The following is an 18690-nucleotide window of genomic DNA, read 5'->3' on the forward strand; positions in this document are numbered from 1 at the left end:
GCCCGTTCTGATGGAATTTGAATCTGCCATCAATCATAAACCCATCAGCATCCAGCCTTCCTCCCTCAGAGCTGAGGTGATCTAGTGGCCTGGATAGGTTGATTTATCTGGGTGATTCACCCACAGGCTCTGTGTTCAACCCTGCTGTCCATCTCACCTGCCCCCCATCATCCCTCCAGCCTCCACATCCCTCCACAGACTTGATTAAGTGGCACTTGTGCATCCAGGGCGAAGGGGGTCTGTGTCCAGATTCTGTGAATTCAGGGATTGTTCTGCATTACAGCCTCATGATTGATTCTGGCCCGCGGCCAAGGGTCCATTAGTGATGCGGTAGATTACAAACAACACACTGAGCTGGGAGTGAGATGAGTGAGGCGTTTCAGCGGTATTGCTGTGTTTCCGAAAGGGTTTACTTTAACATAAGTGTGGATGAATCCACGCAGGAATACAGGAATATCTGAAATATTATAATAGGCTTTCATCAGTAGCCTTTTCACTAACATCTGACCTGAAAGGCATTGCTTTAGGGTTGTAAAGGTCATAACAAGTATAGCCCTGTATACTGTATAAATAGAGCATTTAAAGAATTGTCATGTCTGGGAAAAGGATCTTAAGAGGTAGAGGCAGGTCCATCTATTGCCACTGAACTATGAAACAAGCAAGCCGTCTTGGTAATGAAAAGAGACAGAACAACGATTGATACTGACTGTGCATTTCTTAGTTCCTCAGCATAAAACTCACCTTCTTATTTAATTTGGGAGTTGCTGACATGACTAAGAGAATGATTTGTCTTTAGCAATCACATCATTTTTTCCATCAGCAACAATACATGTTATCTGCTGCTCAGGGCTGATATCGTCAGAGACTGAATAGAACAATATCAAATTGGACAGGCGAGGTTTCCATCCTATCTATCTTAATCGTACTACTGAGCACGAGATGTCAAAGCAAGTTGTGATACAGAGACTCTCATGCACCTCTGACAATGCCCTTCAATAGAGCTCTTGCCAGAACAAGGTTAATCTAATCAAGACATAATTGACCTACCTACCTGATTCACTAATCATGGTCTTGTTACTCAGTTGATTTATGCAGTTAAATGTTTCTTTGCTAGGCTAGGAACAAAAGCCTGCATGTCCTTTATCTCTGAGTAGAAAAGTGTTATATCTTTGCACTCGATCAAATTTCAGGATCCTCCTTTCATGACCTTTCCTAGATATGTGCTTTCTACCACCCAGTATCCTTACATTTTCAAAATCAGTTCAGGATAAGCTAGTATAAAGCTATTTTGCTGTTTTTCATTTACAAGACGGCCAACTAGTGGTCATTGTGTGTAAATAGCAGCTTTCCACTGTAAAGACTATGATCATTTGATCCCCAAGGCAGCTCTTATAGCAGGTCAAACAGGTACGGCTGTACGGAATGGTTCCTGTTGCCCCCAAAGGCTTTCTGCCTATACTGCAGTTTCAGTATGAAAGTCACCATGGTTTTTGGGACAGGAGTCTGCCCTGTCTGGACTCCGGATGTGTCTAATTGCAAAAACATGATAGGGTATTAGACGACAAAACATGATCCTAGGAAAGTGCTGTGGACTGCACCAATGGATCGACCTTTCTCTGTCTATTTGGAGGACGGAGGCTCTAATAAAACTCAATTTTTATAGTGTAATGGTTGGTTACTTGGGTGTTTATAGTGGGGGGGGGGGGGGGGGGGTAATAATAATAATAATAATAATAATGCTTTTTATTTGTATTGCACTTTTCATTCAAAAGAATCTCAGAGTGCTACAGAGAAGAAAAAAAACAACAACCGTAAAAACATAATAAGTTAAAAACAAAACAACCTAAAAACATAATAAGTTAAAAACATATAAAAACAAAATAAATCACAAGAATGAACACAGGTTCAGCAGTCAAAGGCCTTTTTGAATAAAAAGGTTTTTAGGCCTGTCTTAAAAGAGTCCAGGCTCTGTAATGCCCTTAACTGTCTAGGAAGGCTGTTCCACAGGCGCGGCTCAGCCGAACAGAAGGCTCGGTCCCCCATGGTGCGGAGCCTGGTATTGGGGACCTGGAGGAGCAAATTGTTTGAAGACCTGAGGGTGCGGGTGGAGGTTTGTGGAGTGATGAGTTCTTGCAGATAGGGAGGTGTGTGTCCTCTGATGCATTTGTGGGTGAGAAGAAGGACTTTGTAGTCAACTCTGAATGAGACAGGGAGCCAGTGTAGTGAGTGTAGAATGGGGGTTATGTGTTCGTATTTGCGGACTCTCATCAGGATCCTGGCAGCGCTGTTCTGGATGTATTGCAGCTTCTGTATGCTTTTGCCAGGAATCCCGATGAAGAGCGCATTGCAGTAGTCCAGTCTTGAGGAGATAAAGGCATGGACAAGTTTCTCTGCATCTGACAGGGTTAGAGTGGTACGGAGTTTGGAAATATTTCTGAGATGATAGAAGGAGGTTTTGCACAGGTGTTTTATATGGTCACTGAAGGTCAGGTGGGGGTCAAACCTAACCCCCAGATTTGTGACTGAGACAAAGATAAAGATCAAGAAGAAAAGTCAGGACAGACACTTATTTTGTTTGGTGTTGTTTTTTCATGTGTACTGTTTTGAAATAAATAATTGATTACAAAAAAAATAAAACTACACAGTTTCACAGTTTCTTTTGCATTGCATTACCTTTGCACTTGCATTTTCCAAACAGACACAAATGTAATGCATTTGCCTTTTCCTACTCAACCTGCTGGGTTTTATTTCGCTGAAGAAAGATGACGACGTCACATAAAAACAATTTTAGTTTGACTTTATTGTCCATTAGATCACCGTGAACTTGCGCCTGGCGTCTGGAACCTGATCTGGATGAATAAGGCTACTTTTATTCTCTCATGATCATAGCCAGTGCTGGATATTTCCCTTACTCCTCTCTCTCCTCTGTGTCCCCCTTACTCCTCTGTCTCCTCTGTCTCCTCTGTCCCCTCTGTGTTTGGACACGTAGGCCAATAGCATTGCTCTTTGAAGAACCCTGCTGCTGCAGTTTTGTACAGTAACTCTCTCTCTCTCTCTCTCTCTCTGTTTACATTGCAAAGTATACAGTCAGTCTTTGCATTCCTGCTCAGTTCTTAGGCTGATTAATGATAGTTATATCTACTGTAATTTCAGACAGAATATTCATTCTGTGGCTAGCTAGCTTTCCTGCCAAGGGCAGTGTATGAGAACAAATTATAATGCATTTACAATACCTTGTTAATATCACAAATAAGAACGTAGTACCTGCCTCACTACCCTTTGGCTAAAACACTACACCTGCCCTGCATGAGTAGATACTGTACTTAAGCTAATTAGATGGATAACATAGCACGCATAAAAGAGCAACAAGGTGACACCTCCTGGTTGGTTAAGCACCTCCTGACTGGCTGTACCTATATTGATATATAATCACATCAGGTAAATAATGCATATAAATTAACTATTTAGGTCACTTAAGGCCTGAGGACATACAGTATCAAGGTATTCAACAACTGGATGCCGCCAACACTGCTTTGAATGCATTAGACAATTACCCGATGAATAATTACTTTGTTAGTGCCTATGGGGCCACACAGTGCACATGTATCATTGTTGTCCTGTAAAGTTTCCTCGACAACAACAAAAGCCAAATGCCAGTCCCCTTGTGATTGATATTGACACCTTGAAACACGAAATGAAGGACCACAAAGTCACATGAGCCAAGTGCTTGGAGGGAGAGAGGGAGAGCTGGCTGTGTTTCTTTTACAGTCACAGCAACCTGAGAGGCACGCCGATAGGACAGAGGATGGATGAGCCCCCAGGACGGACGCGACCTTTGAGGAATGACTCAGCAGAAACAGCGTGATTTGTAACTCTGGGACCAAGGTGCCCCCCATACTATGATATCAACAGAACTTCTATTTGGGGGGGGTGGAGTAGAATGGATCGAAGTCCACCATTTTTGGAAGCTTCGCCACTAATGCATGTAGTATTTCTGTGCCCTTGCTGTAATGAAGGGGCCGGGGAACTCCCATAAGGTGCTGTCAAGGGATGTGTGGGGAGAGTGATATTTTCCTCTCCTGCCATAAGCTTGATAGCTTTTTACCATTAAACATTAACCTTTCTCAAGGACTAAATGGAGATTCTGTTGCAGGCCTCTTACACACATGGGGTGGGGAATGGTTCAGAGATCTGTGTTAGACGACTGGATTAGAGTCATTTGGCACAATTACAGTGAAAAAGGGACGATAGTGAATAGCAAATATATCATCATGAAGTATCCTGTCACAACTCACTTTCAGCTGATTACAGCTTGATTTATGGATCACCTTCACAGGTGATCAATGTGTATAGGCAGTCCCAGAGAGAGAAAGAAAAAAGGAGGGAGAGAAGAGAGAGAGAGAGAGAGAGAGAGAGAGAGAGAGAGAGAGAGAGAGAGAGAGAGAGAGAGAGATTCATCCCTCCACTCACATCCCAAAAATTGCTAAATAATCTTGGTAATGATAATCTAATTTTTAAAGCCTTTTGATTCTGAATACTATAATCATTTAATAGCTATATTAAATTGACATTATGAGTCTGATTATTGTAATTTTTAAAATGGTAAGCACTTTATTGGCACAGTGCCAACAATGTGTTCCGCCAGTAGTTTTCACTGATTAGAAACAGTATTGGGAAGCACTCTACAGAAATCCCATACAGTGCATGTACTTAAGGAGATGGCTTTAACAGATGAAATCATACCGCATAAAACACTGCATGAAAAAAGGAAGAAGCACTGTTGCTTTTCATTGATTTTTCATTACTTCGGTTTATTAGTGTTGTGAGAGGTTGAGTGTGTATTACAAGACGAGCCCTGGCTCAGAGACACACTCTCTCTCTCTCTCTCTCTCTCTCTCTCTCTCTCTCTCTCTCTCTCTCTCTCTATCTCTCTCTCACCCTCTCTCTCTCTCTCCTCATGCAGGCGTGATATAGAACAGTTAGGGTTGGGGTTAGAATTCCAATTAAACATTTTTGGGAATTATGGTAAAAAAAGAAAGAAAAAGCCCCTGCAATATTTTACAGTCTCAGTCTCCGAGTTTACGGATGCATTGATCTTAGCTAAGCAAAGCTTGGATAATTACAGGCTGTATACTGAATGAATTTCAACCATGCAATCATTCAATAGATGTACAGTATGTTGTAAGTCAGGCTGTGTTTATACACTGCACTCCATTAGTATTGGAATGGGGAAGCATTGTGTCTTATTTTTAGCTCTATAAATCAAACAATACAATCAGGTTAAAGTAGAGTTTTTTTCAGCTTTAATTAATTTAACAATGGCTCAACTTCATCGTCGGTCCACACAAAATAATTATTTTTTGCTTTCTTCTTGGTCGCCATAACTTGCTTTTCTGTCTGTTTTGTACTTTTCTTTTCTGTCTGTTTCAAAGAGTTTGGTCTGTTTACGTTTTGAGTCACTGCCGCCGTTTGATTACAACTGACTGCGCATGCCCATAACGTTCTTCTATGGTATTTGACAGATCGTGTTCAGTTTTGGCTTTTCGTATGGACAGAGATATTTTTGTGGTGTGGACAGAGTTATTTTTTTTTAAACGAGGACGAAAATATCCGCTTAAAAAAATATCCATATACGTGTAGTCCAGGGGCCTCATTTATAGAAAGTACTTTGGATCAAATTTGATGTTACCCGTGTACCCCCCCCCCCCCCCCCATATAATTACGTAAAGCTGAGAATCTGTGCTTTGACAAATTAGCTTCCTCTTTCTAATACGTATGGAGTGCACTGTGTTACGTCTGGACTTTCTTTTTTTTTTTTAAGTAATTTTTTCTGAGTGGGGCAGTCCCACTCATATTTAAAAAAAAATGTATTGACAGTGTCAGTGAAGATTTAGACAGGAAGGATGGGTGAGAGAGAGAGGAGGGATGACATGCAGGATATGTCCCCGCCCGGAATCGAACCGGGGACCCTGCGGTTACATGGTCAGCGCTTAACCCACTACGCCACCTAAGCGCCCCACGTCTGGACTTTTACGACAGTCTGGACTTTACTACAGTGCAGTGTTCTGCTTTGTGTTATGACGACTTACGTTATGTGGTTAGCACGTTGTTGATTAAATTGAGTAAGCTCCGACTTGAGCTCAGAGTTTCAGTCTCCATTATTAAACATAACATTTGGCGACGAGGATGGCTGATTGTTCTCTGCCACCATCCTCTCCTTTCATAGCAGTCCCGGCAGAACCACCGATGCCGTGGAACCGCTGGATTTCCTCTTTCGAGACATATATCCTAGCTGCCGGCTTGGAGGAGGTATTCCACAGGAGGAAATGTGCGCTGCTGCGACACTGTTTAGGAGCGGAGGGTCAGCGCGTGTTCGGAACTCTCGGCACCGCGGCGAAATACACAGATGCTGTGGAACTATTGAAGCAACACTTCGCCCCTCCACAAAGCGCACTACTCCGCCGCGTAATATTCAGTCGTAGACACCAACGTACAGGTGAGACAGTGACACAGTACGTGGCTGATCTGCGGGGTTTGGCGAGCTTATGCAAGTTCAGGACATTACAGAACGAAATGATAAGAGACCAACTCATCTTACACACGAACTGTGACAAGATTAGGGAAAAACTGTTACTGGAAAATGACGAACTTACATTAGCAGCAGCTCTAAACATAGTGGCCCAGGTTGAAACAGCCTTGGAATGTGCAGTTAGTTTTTCAGCCTCTCCCAACTCACCGGCCCGAGACAGCGGGCGCGCACAGCCTACAGGTGCCCCTCCTCCACATGAGTGCAGCCAGCGGCGGGGAGAGCATTTTACTGCGACCAACCACACCAGCCATGTGGGAATTGTTGTCTTCTTCACACAATTCAAGAGCTCAGACATGCCCAGCCCGTGGTAAAACCTGCTCCAACTGTGGGAAACTAAACCATTTTCACAAAGTCTGTAGGTCTGCGGCTGCCCCAGTTAGAGCTTCCCAGTCACCTACCACAATCATCCATAATGTCAGCTCAGGACGAGCGCCATTCAAAACATGCTCATAGATGGTTGGTGATGTCACTCTGCCGCTCCTCCTAGACACTGGAGCCACTGTGTCCCTTCTGAACTTGACGATCTATACACAGTTTTTCTCCCATGTGCCCCTGGGGTTGCCCTCCACCACCCTGCGTGGCTATGCCAACTCTGAGATTGACATTGTGGGCTCTTTTCAGCTGCCTGTGAAGTACTGGGAGGACACTGCCGGCCTTCAGGTTCAATGTTGCACGCCACTGGACCAACCTGCTAGGCCTCGACCTTTTCAACGCCTTCGGTTTCACACTGCTAGACACCGCTGGCTCAGAGATTCACACCGTTTCCATCCCCTGGCAGCAACAGTGGCCTGCGCTGTTCAGCGGTGTGGGCTGCCTCGACACTTTTGCCCACCAGCCTCTGTTACAGTCTGTCTACAGTGACGCCTGTTATACAGCCCCTCCACCGCTCCGCACTGGCTCTCCGCGATGACATCTCCTCTCAACTACAGAGCATGCTCGATAGCGACATCATTGAGCAGGTGAATGCATCGCCTTGGATCTCCAACCTGGTGGTGGCGAAGAAGAAGTCTGGAGGGCTGCGCATCTGCGTGGATCTGAGAGCGGTAAACAAGGCCATCATCCCCGACAAATACCCCCTGCCAACGATAGAGGAGCTCACCACCCAGTTCTACGGGTCCAGCGTATTCTCTAAAAGGGACCTCCATCAGGGTTACCTCCAAGTGCCACTACACCCCGAGAGCCGCAACCTCACAGCGTTCATCAGTCACAGAGAGGTTTTCCTCTACAAACGCATGGCTTTTGGCTTAAGCTCCGCCCCCAGCTGCTTCCAAAAGATCATGGCCTCCGTCTTCGCTGGGATCCCAGGTGTGGCCATCTATCTTGATGACATCGTGGTTCACGAGGCCACCGTCGAGAGCCACGACGAATGTGTCCACAGTTTGTTCAGTGCATTGGCCAAGCATCACCTCACACTCAATGGCGAGAAGTGTGTCTTCGCCGCCTCAGCCATTGACTTCGTGGGGTTCCGTCTCTCAGCTGATGGCACGTACCCGCTGCACTCAAACACCGAGGCCATCCATCATGTCCCGGAGCCCACCACAGCCGCTCAGGTGGTCTCCTTCCTAGGTAGGACTGCGTACTACCTCCTTTTCCTGCCACAGTACTCGGCCACAACTGCACCACTGCAGAAGCTCCTGAAGCATGACGAGCCCTGGCTCTGGACGTCTGCCTGCTCAGATGCCGTACGCCTCCTGAAGTCCCAACTCACCTCACCACCGGTCCTGGTGCATTTCGACCTGGCCAGCCCCACTCTTGTCACATGTGACGCCTCTGCCACAGCCATTGGTGCTGTGATGTCCCAGCTGCAAGGGGGGGTGGAGAGACCGATCACCTTCGCCCGTGCTCTCAGCCCCACGGAACAGAGGTACTCGGTGGGGGAGCAGGAGGCCCTAGCATGCCTCTGGGCATGTGAGCGCTGGCACATGTACCTCTATGGACGTTTATTCACACTGAGGACAGACCACCAGGCCCTCACGACCCTCCTGGCCACGTCTGGTACCGGCCACAAGCCGCTCCGCCTCCATCGTTGGGCCGACCGCCTGCAGCAGTACAATTATCGGCTACAGTTCACGCCAGGACGAGACAACGTGGTAGCCGACATGCTATCACGCTCAATCCCCAGCCCACCCACAGCCCCAACCTTGGCCCCCGGACGGGACCAGGCTGAGCATGACCTCGTCCAGCTCCTCCACACACCCCTTCAGGAGACGGTGTCGCTGCAAGAGCTCCGGGACGCCTCAGCCGATGACCCCATCCTCTCTACACTCTCGACCTACATCCGGCAGGGGTGGCCAGCAAGAGTACCTGACGAGCTACTCACTTACTCCAGGATCAGGGAGGAGTTGTCGGTTTGGAATGACACCTGTGTCGCTCGCAGGTTCTGCACTGTGGTCCCAGGTGTCCTTCGGGCGCATATCCTTGCTATGGCGGACGAGGGTCACCTCGGCATAGTCAGACTTAAGCAGCGCTGTCGTGATGTTGTGTGGTGGCCAGGCATCGACAGGGAACTGGAGACCCTGGTCTAGGACACTGGCCACAGGACACACTTACCACTCCTTAGTGGTAAGACCAGGGCTCCAGCTCCACCCCCGCCCATGCAGCTGTTGGACTGGCCGTCTCAACTCTGGGAGCACCTGCAACTTGATATCTGACTATGTGACTATCAACAGATAATTTTCACGAGCGCGGCTGAAGTGCCGAAATAATACAAATAATAATAATAACTTAATAATAACACACACGCCACGCTCACGCCACGCCACGCACACGCCACACACACGCCACACTCACACCACGCACACGCAGAAAGTGTGTTCTGGGCTTAGAGAGTTCTTCCTCTGTCTTTTACTACTTCCATAATATCCGTGGTCTCCATTTCAGGCCATCGAGGAGAGGACTTTCACTTCATCATCTGAGCTAATGGCCTTCGCCCCCTCATAGACATTTCTCATCTGATTCACTTTAGCCTGGCCTGGCTAAAGCTTGGCTCTTCTCGTCTTTCTGTCGTTCAGATTGACTCTTCAGGATTGTTTGGGCCAGATTAACGATGTGTAAATTTATAAGGTGTCTGGCAGCCAATGCATGCAGTGTAAGGGATATGTCAGAGACCCAATCTGCCTCTGACGTGCCCCTGATATACAGCAGAAGGAATTGGGAGAGAGTGTAATATTGGTGTCTGATACTATATATACTATATACTGTATATCTCCTGAAGTTTTCTTTTCAAAGCAGCTATGGTTAACCAAATAAAGTTAGCTTCTTTAGGCTTTAGTCTGCTGTTTAATTTTGGTCTGCCTCTCTCTATTTTACTTCAGTGAACATCGCCAGCACTTTTGGGAAAATAACAACCTTGCAACCTTTATGCATCAACAAGTTGTGTTGAATCAGCCTGCTGTAAGTACTAGAGGTCCCAAAGGAAGGAGGGTGTGGGGGTGGGGAGGAGAGAGTAGATAACTGCACACTGCAGTCCTACTGAACAGGGCCTGTGGTCCTCCCCATGTGAGGTACAGTAGAGTCCACCTGGGACGGGGGATTGCACGCTTATCTCCGCCATCTTAATTGGTGAGGGTTCCTGGGCATGCCTCTAATGGAGGACAATAGGCATGGCCAAAGATCCTAATTGCAAAATGCCTCACTGTCTTCCTGTCTATAATAAGATAAGTCACACTCCAGGTCAAGAGGACAAGGTAAGAGAGGTTGGAGGGGACCTGAAGTTCAATAATAATAAAAAATGCCCTTGAACATAAAGGATACCCTTGAATCAGTGAAGAAAAGGAATTTATGAAGTGGTGCACTAACAACAAAATACAAACAATGGTCACTGCAATAAATGATGATTGAGTGGCACAGTAAAAGTGAGCATCCAATCTCAGTGTACTAAAACTGAACTAGGAAAGGTCAAGACAAAAACCTAATTGAAATAGTTCAGTGTACACCACGCCTCACACAGAAAACCCACTGATGTTGAATCATCAATACTCTGTATTGTATTAATACAATTAATATTGATTTAGCTGTAGTTAAGAAAGAAACATATTTACAAAATAACATTGGACTAAACAGAAAGTAAATGTTTTATTGAAAACAAATGTTTTAATCTAAAACAAATGTTTTCCTGCATCCTCCTTCACTTCAAAAGCAGAAAAACTGTTCTCTCTTTCCCTCCACTTTGCTGATTGCACTCAAGCGCCACAACATCATTTTGCAGCTCATTACGGCCTCAAAAAGACATAAGGCTGAGTGCTTCTCCGTGAGATTGGGCCATTATGTTTCTCTGGGCTATATCATGCAGACCCTGTATGTCTTAAAAAGCGTTTGCAACGCTGTGAAATACAGTAATAAATGAATGAGTCATGCAATCTTTATCATTACCCCTTCACTTTAACACCAATAGTAGCTGCCCTTGAATGAACTTAAATCCAATGTTTTGTCAAGTTTGGTGCTGGTCTAATTTAATAATCTCAGGCATTTGCTTCAAATCATGTGGTTATAAAAGCTTGACATTTCTCATGTATTTTGGGGTACATTACACAAACACATTCTCAAGACACACTATACACACTCCTTCTCTCTCTCTCTCTCTCTCTCTCTCTCTCTCTCTCTCTCTCTCTCTCTCTCTCTCTCTCCACAAGAGCATTCCTCTCTCCCCAGGAATCAGTGACCTTATTATTGCAATCTTAAAAAGCTAAGGCAACAACAGCTTTTGGAGACCCTAGGGCACATTTTGCAAAAATGAATTAATGTTCTCACCCTCATGAATGGAATGGCACCTCTTCATAAGAGGAACGACAGGTTTCCACTTGAAATCATTAATGTGCTTGATTCATGATGGATAACACTCGGATGGATATGAACTCACAATGTACTCCTCTTCAAGCAATAAATAAACAAGACAGTAAACTGAACACAATCTGATTTATGTGTATGTGTATGACGTAAAATAACACATATCCTGAGTGTTTATACTATGCATCTGAGGCAGGAATATGGTTGATTGACAATGTTAGCATCTGACTCTAAGCCCACTGCACTACATATGCTTGTGGGAACTCTAATAATAATATAATAATAACAATAATAATAATAACAATAATAACTTTTTATTTGTATAGCGCTTTTCCTGCAAACGTTGCAGCTCAAAGTGCTCCAATCATTATATAACAATAATTTCATTATTTAAACTAACTACAGTAGCATCCATCAAATGATGCTCTCTGCCACTCCATTTCCTGTACACCAATAAAGCCAGTAAGAGCCAGCCCTTTTGTTTCTCATGTCAAGCCAATCACTGTACAGGGTCCTCCATTAAGAAAAACCCCACTCTCCTGAACATGCTGACAGCTGAGAAATGACAGCTCTCTCTCTCTCTCTCTCTTACATGCACAGGATCATTAGACCAGTTGGCCGGAATTGGAGAGATGCACCGTTGGGCTTTGATTGGAAATATAAATCAAAATGGAAATAGCAAGCAATGAATTATGTCCATCTTTTATCTCCACCCCCCACAACCCCCAAATCGCCCCCCCCCCCCTCCTCAACCACCTCTTTTTATGACCATCTGAGCTGACCGCAGCGCCTTTGACTGAACTTTTAGTCCTTTTTCTTTTCTTTTTTTTTACACTTAATGGAACTTCATACTCTATCAATTTAATGCACCATCACATCCCTTCATCTGGGGAGAAAATGATATGCTCGCAAGATATTTACAGCCATTAGGTCAAGCACACAAGCAAGAGAAATGGCAAGCGCATACAGTACAACCCATTTCAAGACATGTACAGTATATTTCAAGACGTTATTACGTCTAAGAGAAAGCACCTTTCTTACTTTTTAAGAAGGTTTTCTGAAATACTCTCATTGTAATCAATATATATATATATAATCAATATACATACGTTATACATAATCAATATATAGATATTTGCCTTTCATCCAACATGGTCTACATCTAAGCTCCATTCACCACTACAGGCTAAGCCTGTCCGTTCTGTTCTGCCTTGTTCTGCCCTGGCCACTAGACCAAAGAATTGTCTCTCTGACTGATTCACCATGACACAATGTCGATCTGTCCTTGGGGCTGAACCCTCTCACAAATCCATATGGACCCGGGCCTCTGCTCACCCACATCCCATAGGAGGTTCCGTGTGGCTGGACAGGCTGATAGAGTAAACACAGACGAGGCTCCGTGGCCGACAGCCAACCCCTCCATCGCCACGTGGGTGAGGAGTGTCACGTATAGAACGTTTGCACTGCTGATTGAGCCACATTGGTGGTATACATAACAACATATGTTTTACTCTTTTTCACAAATATATTCCGTTCATCTTATCTTAAGCCAACTGAAACCAGGAGACATTAGGATATTTCTAAACGACACGGCTCAGAATCACTGAATCACAGGGACATAAATATAAAATACATAGAACATAGAAAACACACTATAAAGCCCTTCTAAAAGAAAATCAACCCTACACAGAAACTTAAACAGACAGCTTAACTTTAAACAGACAGTAACTTTTGAAAGTCATGGCGCCTGGTGTGAATTGGGGATGTATTAAAGAAAGACACACACGTTGACATAAATCCAATTGCTGAATGTATTACGCTGTGCAGGAAATAAAGACATGACAGAATATGTCATAATCAATATGTCATATATGTCATGTCAACACTACCAGCAGGTTACTGGCTGCATACACCATCAAAGTATCTCTCGCTTCAATCCACAACATTGAAAGTAATGATGGGGAACACATAAAAATATCATCGCTATCTATTGCTGTGTGATATAAAGTGTTGCCAAGGGTGTCCCATTGCCATCTGATGATCCAGGGAAGGGTTATTTCAGAATAAAACTGATCTCAATGCTGTTCATTAAAACGCAGATTCAGGTTTGAGGATTTGCCACTGTGATGTTCATTCACTCATTAAATCAGAGTAAAATTTGATTTGTGTTTGCGGCAACTGTTTGTGTTTACAATGTGTACATAGTGTACAATCAGCAAAAAAGACGTAACTCGATGTGTCTTGACATTTTTAACCAATAATCATCAAGGCATAGCTTAAAATTAATCATGATTTATTTTGAGCAAATCTGCACCTCATAGGGAGCTTCTTCAGACTTTGTTTGCAAAATCCTTTGCTAGGGTTCATAGCCGAATGAGAACACCACAATGGCAATTACATGACCACTTCAGAGTCCCTGCTGAGTTTTGGGGCAAATTTCCCACATTCCTGCCTGCTGGGATAACAAGTCCTTCATCCAGGGATGATGACAGATGACAGTAAATCAATGGTACTCTACAGCCTTGTCCAGAAACAACCCCCAACCCTTACTTCCTAGACACTTCTGTAGGTCTGAGAGGGTTGTGTATAGGTCTGAGAGGGTTAGGGTTAGGGTACAAGCCAAATGGCATAAATACACTGCACCCATCAGAAGGAAAGATGAAGCTACCATAATATTGCTTATACTGATCTAATTATTATTAGCTTACACTAATCTACGTAAGTGTCTACAGCCAAGGGTGCTGTTTCTGAACAGGGCCTACAAAGCATTGAAATGCAATAAAGTAAAAAAAAAGTCTTCAAATTAGATAAGAATTTTATAATAATTCAACCCTGAAGCTGATTTGTACAATCGAGTGTTTAATTGAATGTAACATTTCTTTTTATGGTAAAACATTTGAGTAATTTCTTAACAAGTTCTATAAAAAGTACAGTAAGTTCAAATGCAATTATTAATTAAAAGTGACGGCCTCTCTTCCTGCATATTCCTGTAGAATCAAACTATACAGTGTAATCCGGTTCCACTTACAGACTTAACTAAATAAATGACGCAGAGGGCCGGATCGATGTCACAATAAAGAGACATAATTCATCCGCTTTAGCAGGTCAGACTTTATTTGATTAGTATGTCCATATGGCCTTAACCTGGGAGCTAACATGCCAACATAAATGTCTAAGTCAATGTCTTAATGACTTTGTAATCATAGGGCCATATATCAGCTTATAGCGGTGGGCAGAGAAGTACATTTAGTCTCTTTATGTAGTTGCAGTTCCACAGTAATGATCCACTTTCAGGATAGATTACTCTCTAAAGGTATTTGGTTCATGCAGAGGGAGAAACATCATCATCTTCTGAAATGTGAAGAATAAGTTAATGCTCTTAATGCTGTTTTTAGAATAAATCTTATTTTTTTCTTTTCCTTTGCACATGCAAATCTCGACTTTTCAAGCAGACAAATCAGTACAATATCTCGCAAAACATTGACATACACATGCACCGTTGCAATTTGCAAAGTAGACAAATTCCATTCATTCAGACACCACTGAATGGGATTCAAGTCGCTCTCTTTGTTCCCTATTATTTATGCTATATTTTTCATAGATTTTTTCCAAAAGTACAAAACCCCCATTGTCACAGTGATGTCAGGGTCTATGGTGTCAGCCATGAAAGGAAGACAGATAAGGAGTTAATGACGGAGAAGCTCACCCTGAGAACCACAAAGTGCTTTATGGTGTACTGAGCTCATAGGGGAGTAGCGGCCATGACAAACAGTAGGGGGGTATGAGGGCATCATTTCACAGGCCGTTTTCAAGTGTCAGTGTCACACACGTCCTCTATGTCCTGGAGGCTGGAGGCATCCGTGTCGTCCCCTCCGCTGCTCTCACTGTTCCTGAAGGAGATACCCCCCATGAAGGGGTACAAGGAGGTGTGGGCGTACAGTTCTCGAATGTTATAGTAAGCGAGGTCCGGGTCCTGTCTCTCGTTAGCCTGACTCAAACACAGGCTCTCTTCGTTGGCTTTGTTCCTCGCGTAATACTTGGAGAACTTGTTGAAGATGATGGTGATGGGCAGAGCCACCACCAGCAGCCCGCAGATGATGCACAGGGTCGCCACGAGCTTCCCCAGCAACGTCACCGGGCAGGTGTCGCCGTATCCGACGGTCGTCATAGTGATAGTGGCCCACCACCACCCTACGGGGATGGTTCCGAGCTCGGAGTCCGCCACCTCCTTCTCGGCGGAGTAGATGAGCACGGAGAAGATGGAGATGCCCACGGAGAGGAAGAGGAGGAGCAGGCCCACCTCGTGGTAGCTGTGGCGGACCGTGGCGCCCAGCGCACGCAGCCCGATGGAGTGGCGGGCCAGCTTGAGGATCCGGAACACCCTCATCAGCCGGAGGACCTGCACCACCTTCCCCACGTTCTCCAGGTTCTCGTTCTCCTCCCTGTTCTCCTCATCCACAGTCTCGAACGCCAACGTGGCATAAAACGGAAGGATGGAGGCAACGTCGATGATGTTCAGGGGGTTGCTGAGGAACTTCCTGGGGGAGGAGGCTACGAGGAGCCGGATGATGAACTCGGCGGAGAAACAGATGATGCAGACGACCTCCAGGACGGCCAGCACAGGGTCCTCGATGGGCCTCTCGTTCTCATCCACTTGCTGAAACTCGGGCATGCTGTGGACACACATGGCCACGATAGAGGTCAGCACCACCACGAGAGATGCCACGGCGATGACCTTCGAAGCGAGTGAGTAACCCGGGTCCTCAAGCCTCAGCCACACGTAACTCCGGATCTCCGCGCACCAGGTCCCCTTGAACTTGGCCAGGTCCTTGTCCAAGGCCGAGAGCTCCTCAAAGGAAGAGTCGAAGCTGGGCGGCTGCTGGTCATCGCTCCTCACGTCCCACTCGCGGTCCTCAATGTACTCCTTCCTGTCCTGGAACCAGTTGCTGCAGCAGGAGCTCAGGTGGATCTCTTGGATGCCCCAGTATTCGATCTCCTGGCTGAAGGAGAAGACACACAGCTCCTCCATCATGTGGATGCTCCCCGTGCGGTAGAAGTTGAGCACGCAGAGGAAGACGCGGGGGTTCCTGTCAAAGTAGAACTCTTTGTCGGTGGGGCTGTAGTCGTCGCAGAGCTCCAGGATGGCCTCCTCGCTGTGGCAGTGCAGCAGGCGGCCCAGGCGTGTGTAAGGGAAGCGGAGTAGCATGTCCTGGTCCACTTCGTGCCTGACTCCTCCCACATTGAGGTGGACCTGGTCCTCCTCATTCCCACACCGGTGGAGGACTTGCCCATATCCCATTGTGGTGATGATCCATAGAGCGCATGGGCACGGAGATGCTGGTGGGAACTGAAGGTGTTTATCAGCCCTCAGGTTGCTCGTGGGGATCGTTAAGGCTCAAGGGTCCATCTATAAGGGGAGGAAAGAAATTCCTACTTTTATTCTATTACACAAGCAATAGCACAAGCTATAAGCATTAGCAATGGGTCTACAGATGAATATGGGTCTACACATTAATAGAACTCATAGGAATATATGGGCAAGTCTACGGTAATGATTGATACTAAGATTCACTTTTAAATATAGCACAAACAAAAACCTTTGATATAAATATTTAACAAACTATACAACTCTATGTACAAGGACTACTTTTAAAGGTGCAATATGTAACATTTAAGCTTTCCAAAAGCAGAAGAAATATTTAAAACTAATTAATAAGAACAATGTTTTGGTCTAAAATGTGTCCTGCTCAACACTTGGTTTGTATACAAACATGTTTTTTTACTGGTCAGGGGTGTTTTAGAGGAGTGGACTCGCTGTTTTTTTGCCTTTCTGTCTCTGTGCATGCAGAAACACAACAGCTAATGCTGAAACTGAAAGACCATTTCGGGGGCTATATCATTGTTAGGGAGGTTGTTGAATTCGCTGTGGTGACCAGACTGGCAGATTTCCAACAGATTTCCACCCTGCTGCTTTAACAATAGGGCAATCTGGGATTGGTACATCAATTTTGGGAGTTAAATAAATGAGTGAATTTTAGAAAATATCTTACAAATATGTGGGGTTTTGGTGTTGATATTAGTTAACAAGAGTCTACATTTGAACCTTAATGTGGTTTGATGTTTTTCTAATCCCTTATTTTTCTTGTACATGTTTTCTTAGATTTTCTTAGATGTTTAACAAGAAGTTGAAACCATTGATTTATCCCAAATGCAATGTTGGAAAATGGCTGAAAAATTCGAACTTAATATCCTCATTTGACACCAAGGCTGTCCAATTTGATATGCTCCTATGAATTTCACATTTTGGTCATGGGTCGACTTGCCCATGTCTAGTTAGGAGGGGGGGGGGGGGGGGGTTGTAGGAATATACAGTACACCGTCTGCTGCCAGAGGCAAACACTGGTGTCAGCAGGCAATGGCTAAAGCAGATATGGTAAGAATGTCACTGTACCCTACTGTATGGACGGCTCAGTTTCACTTACACAAGTGCTAAAGTAGGATCATCATCGAGAGAATGAAATTACGAGGCCACCAGAGGAAATAAGAATTTGACAAAAGGATGGAATAAGACCTGCATATTACTTATTATATTACATTATTCGGAAGCAATAATAGCATGCATAGGCTATATAATGACAGCTATTTACTTTCTCTTAAATGATTATGCCTCAGCATAAAAGTTACTTTTTTTCGTTTTTATTTGCCCTTACTGTAACTTTGCTTTGTCAAATGGAAACCAAATGTTTTATAATTCAATTATAAACGACTTGCCTTTCACAGTGTCTCAGATAAATAAGTATCCATCGATGTTATAACCAACGGTAAATTGTCTCAAACATTCCTGCGGTCTTTCTTTCCATTTAAATAACTTTCTGGAGAGTGATTCTCAGATTACTGCATCAGCAAAACTAACATGGTTCACTATAATCCCCACGCGCCGTGTTGTTGCGGTCCGAGCGCTCCAAGGAGACCGGCGGATGCTGACTGCGCGTTTCGGACACGCATCGGCCAACATCACCAACGTCCGTACACTTGTGGCCAGATACTGCAGGGTTGCCTTTCTGAGTGGGGAGGAGCTTGAAAGTGGGGGGAGTCTGAGTTATTGTAGTATATGTTCATCATAGCATAATAGGGATGTTATATATATATATTAAAAAAAAAAAAAAAAAAAATGGTCTTGAAGAATGCAGATGACACTCACATGCAAGTTCACATACATGAGCTGTATGGTTTTCAGGGACAAAGACAAAGCTGCTGTTCAGCCTGTGGGATTCTACACGCTCGATTGCATAGGCATCCTGTGTGGGCGTACAGAT

At 44.7% G+C, this 18690-nt stretch overlaps 1 protein-coding gene across 1 annotated transcript; it reads right to left on the reverse strand.

The window, feature by feature from the left end:
* Positions 1-15182: 15182 nt before the first annotated feature.
* LOC308165375 (delayed-rectifier potassium channel regulatory subunit KCNS3-like) lies at positions 15183-16673 on the reverse strand (the record flags this gene model as incomplete). Its single annotated transcript, XM_080539531.1, has 1 exon — positions 15183-16673. One exon carries the CDS (start codon positions 16671-16673, stop codon positions 15183-15185), a length of 1491 nt encoding a protein of 496 aa, XP_080395657.1.
* Between the last annotated feature and the right edge of the window lie 2017 nt (positions 16674-18690).

The sequence above is a fragment of the Nansenia antarctica genome (genome assembly GCF_963989245.1).
Source record: "Nansenia antarctica genome assembly, chromosome: 1".
NCBI lineage: Eukaryota > Metazoa > Chordata > Actinopteri > Argentiniformes > Microstomatidae > Nansenia > Nansenia antarctica.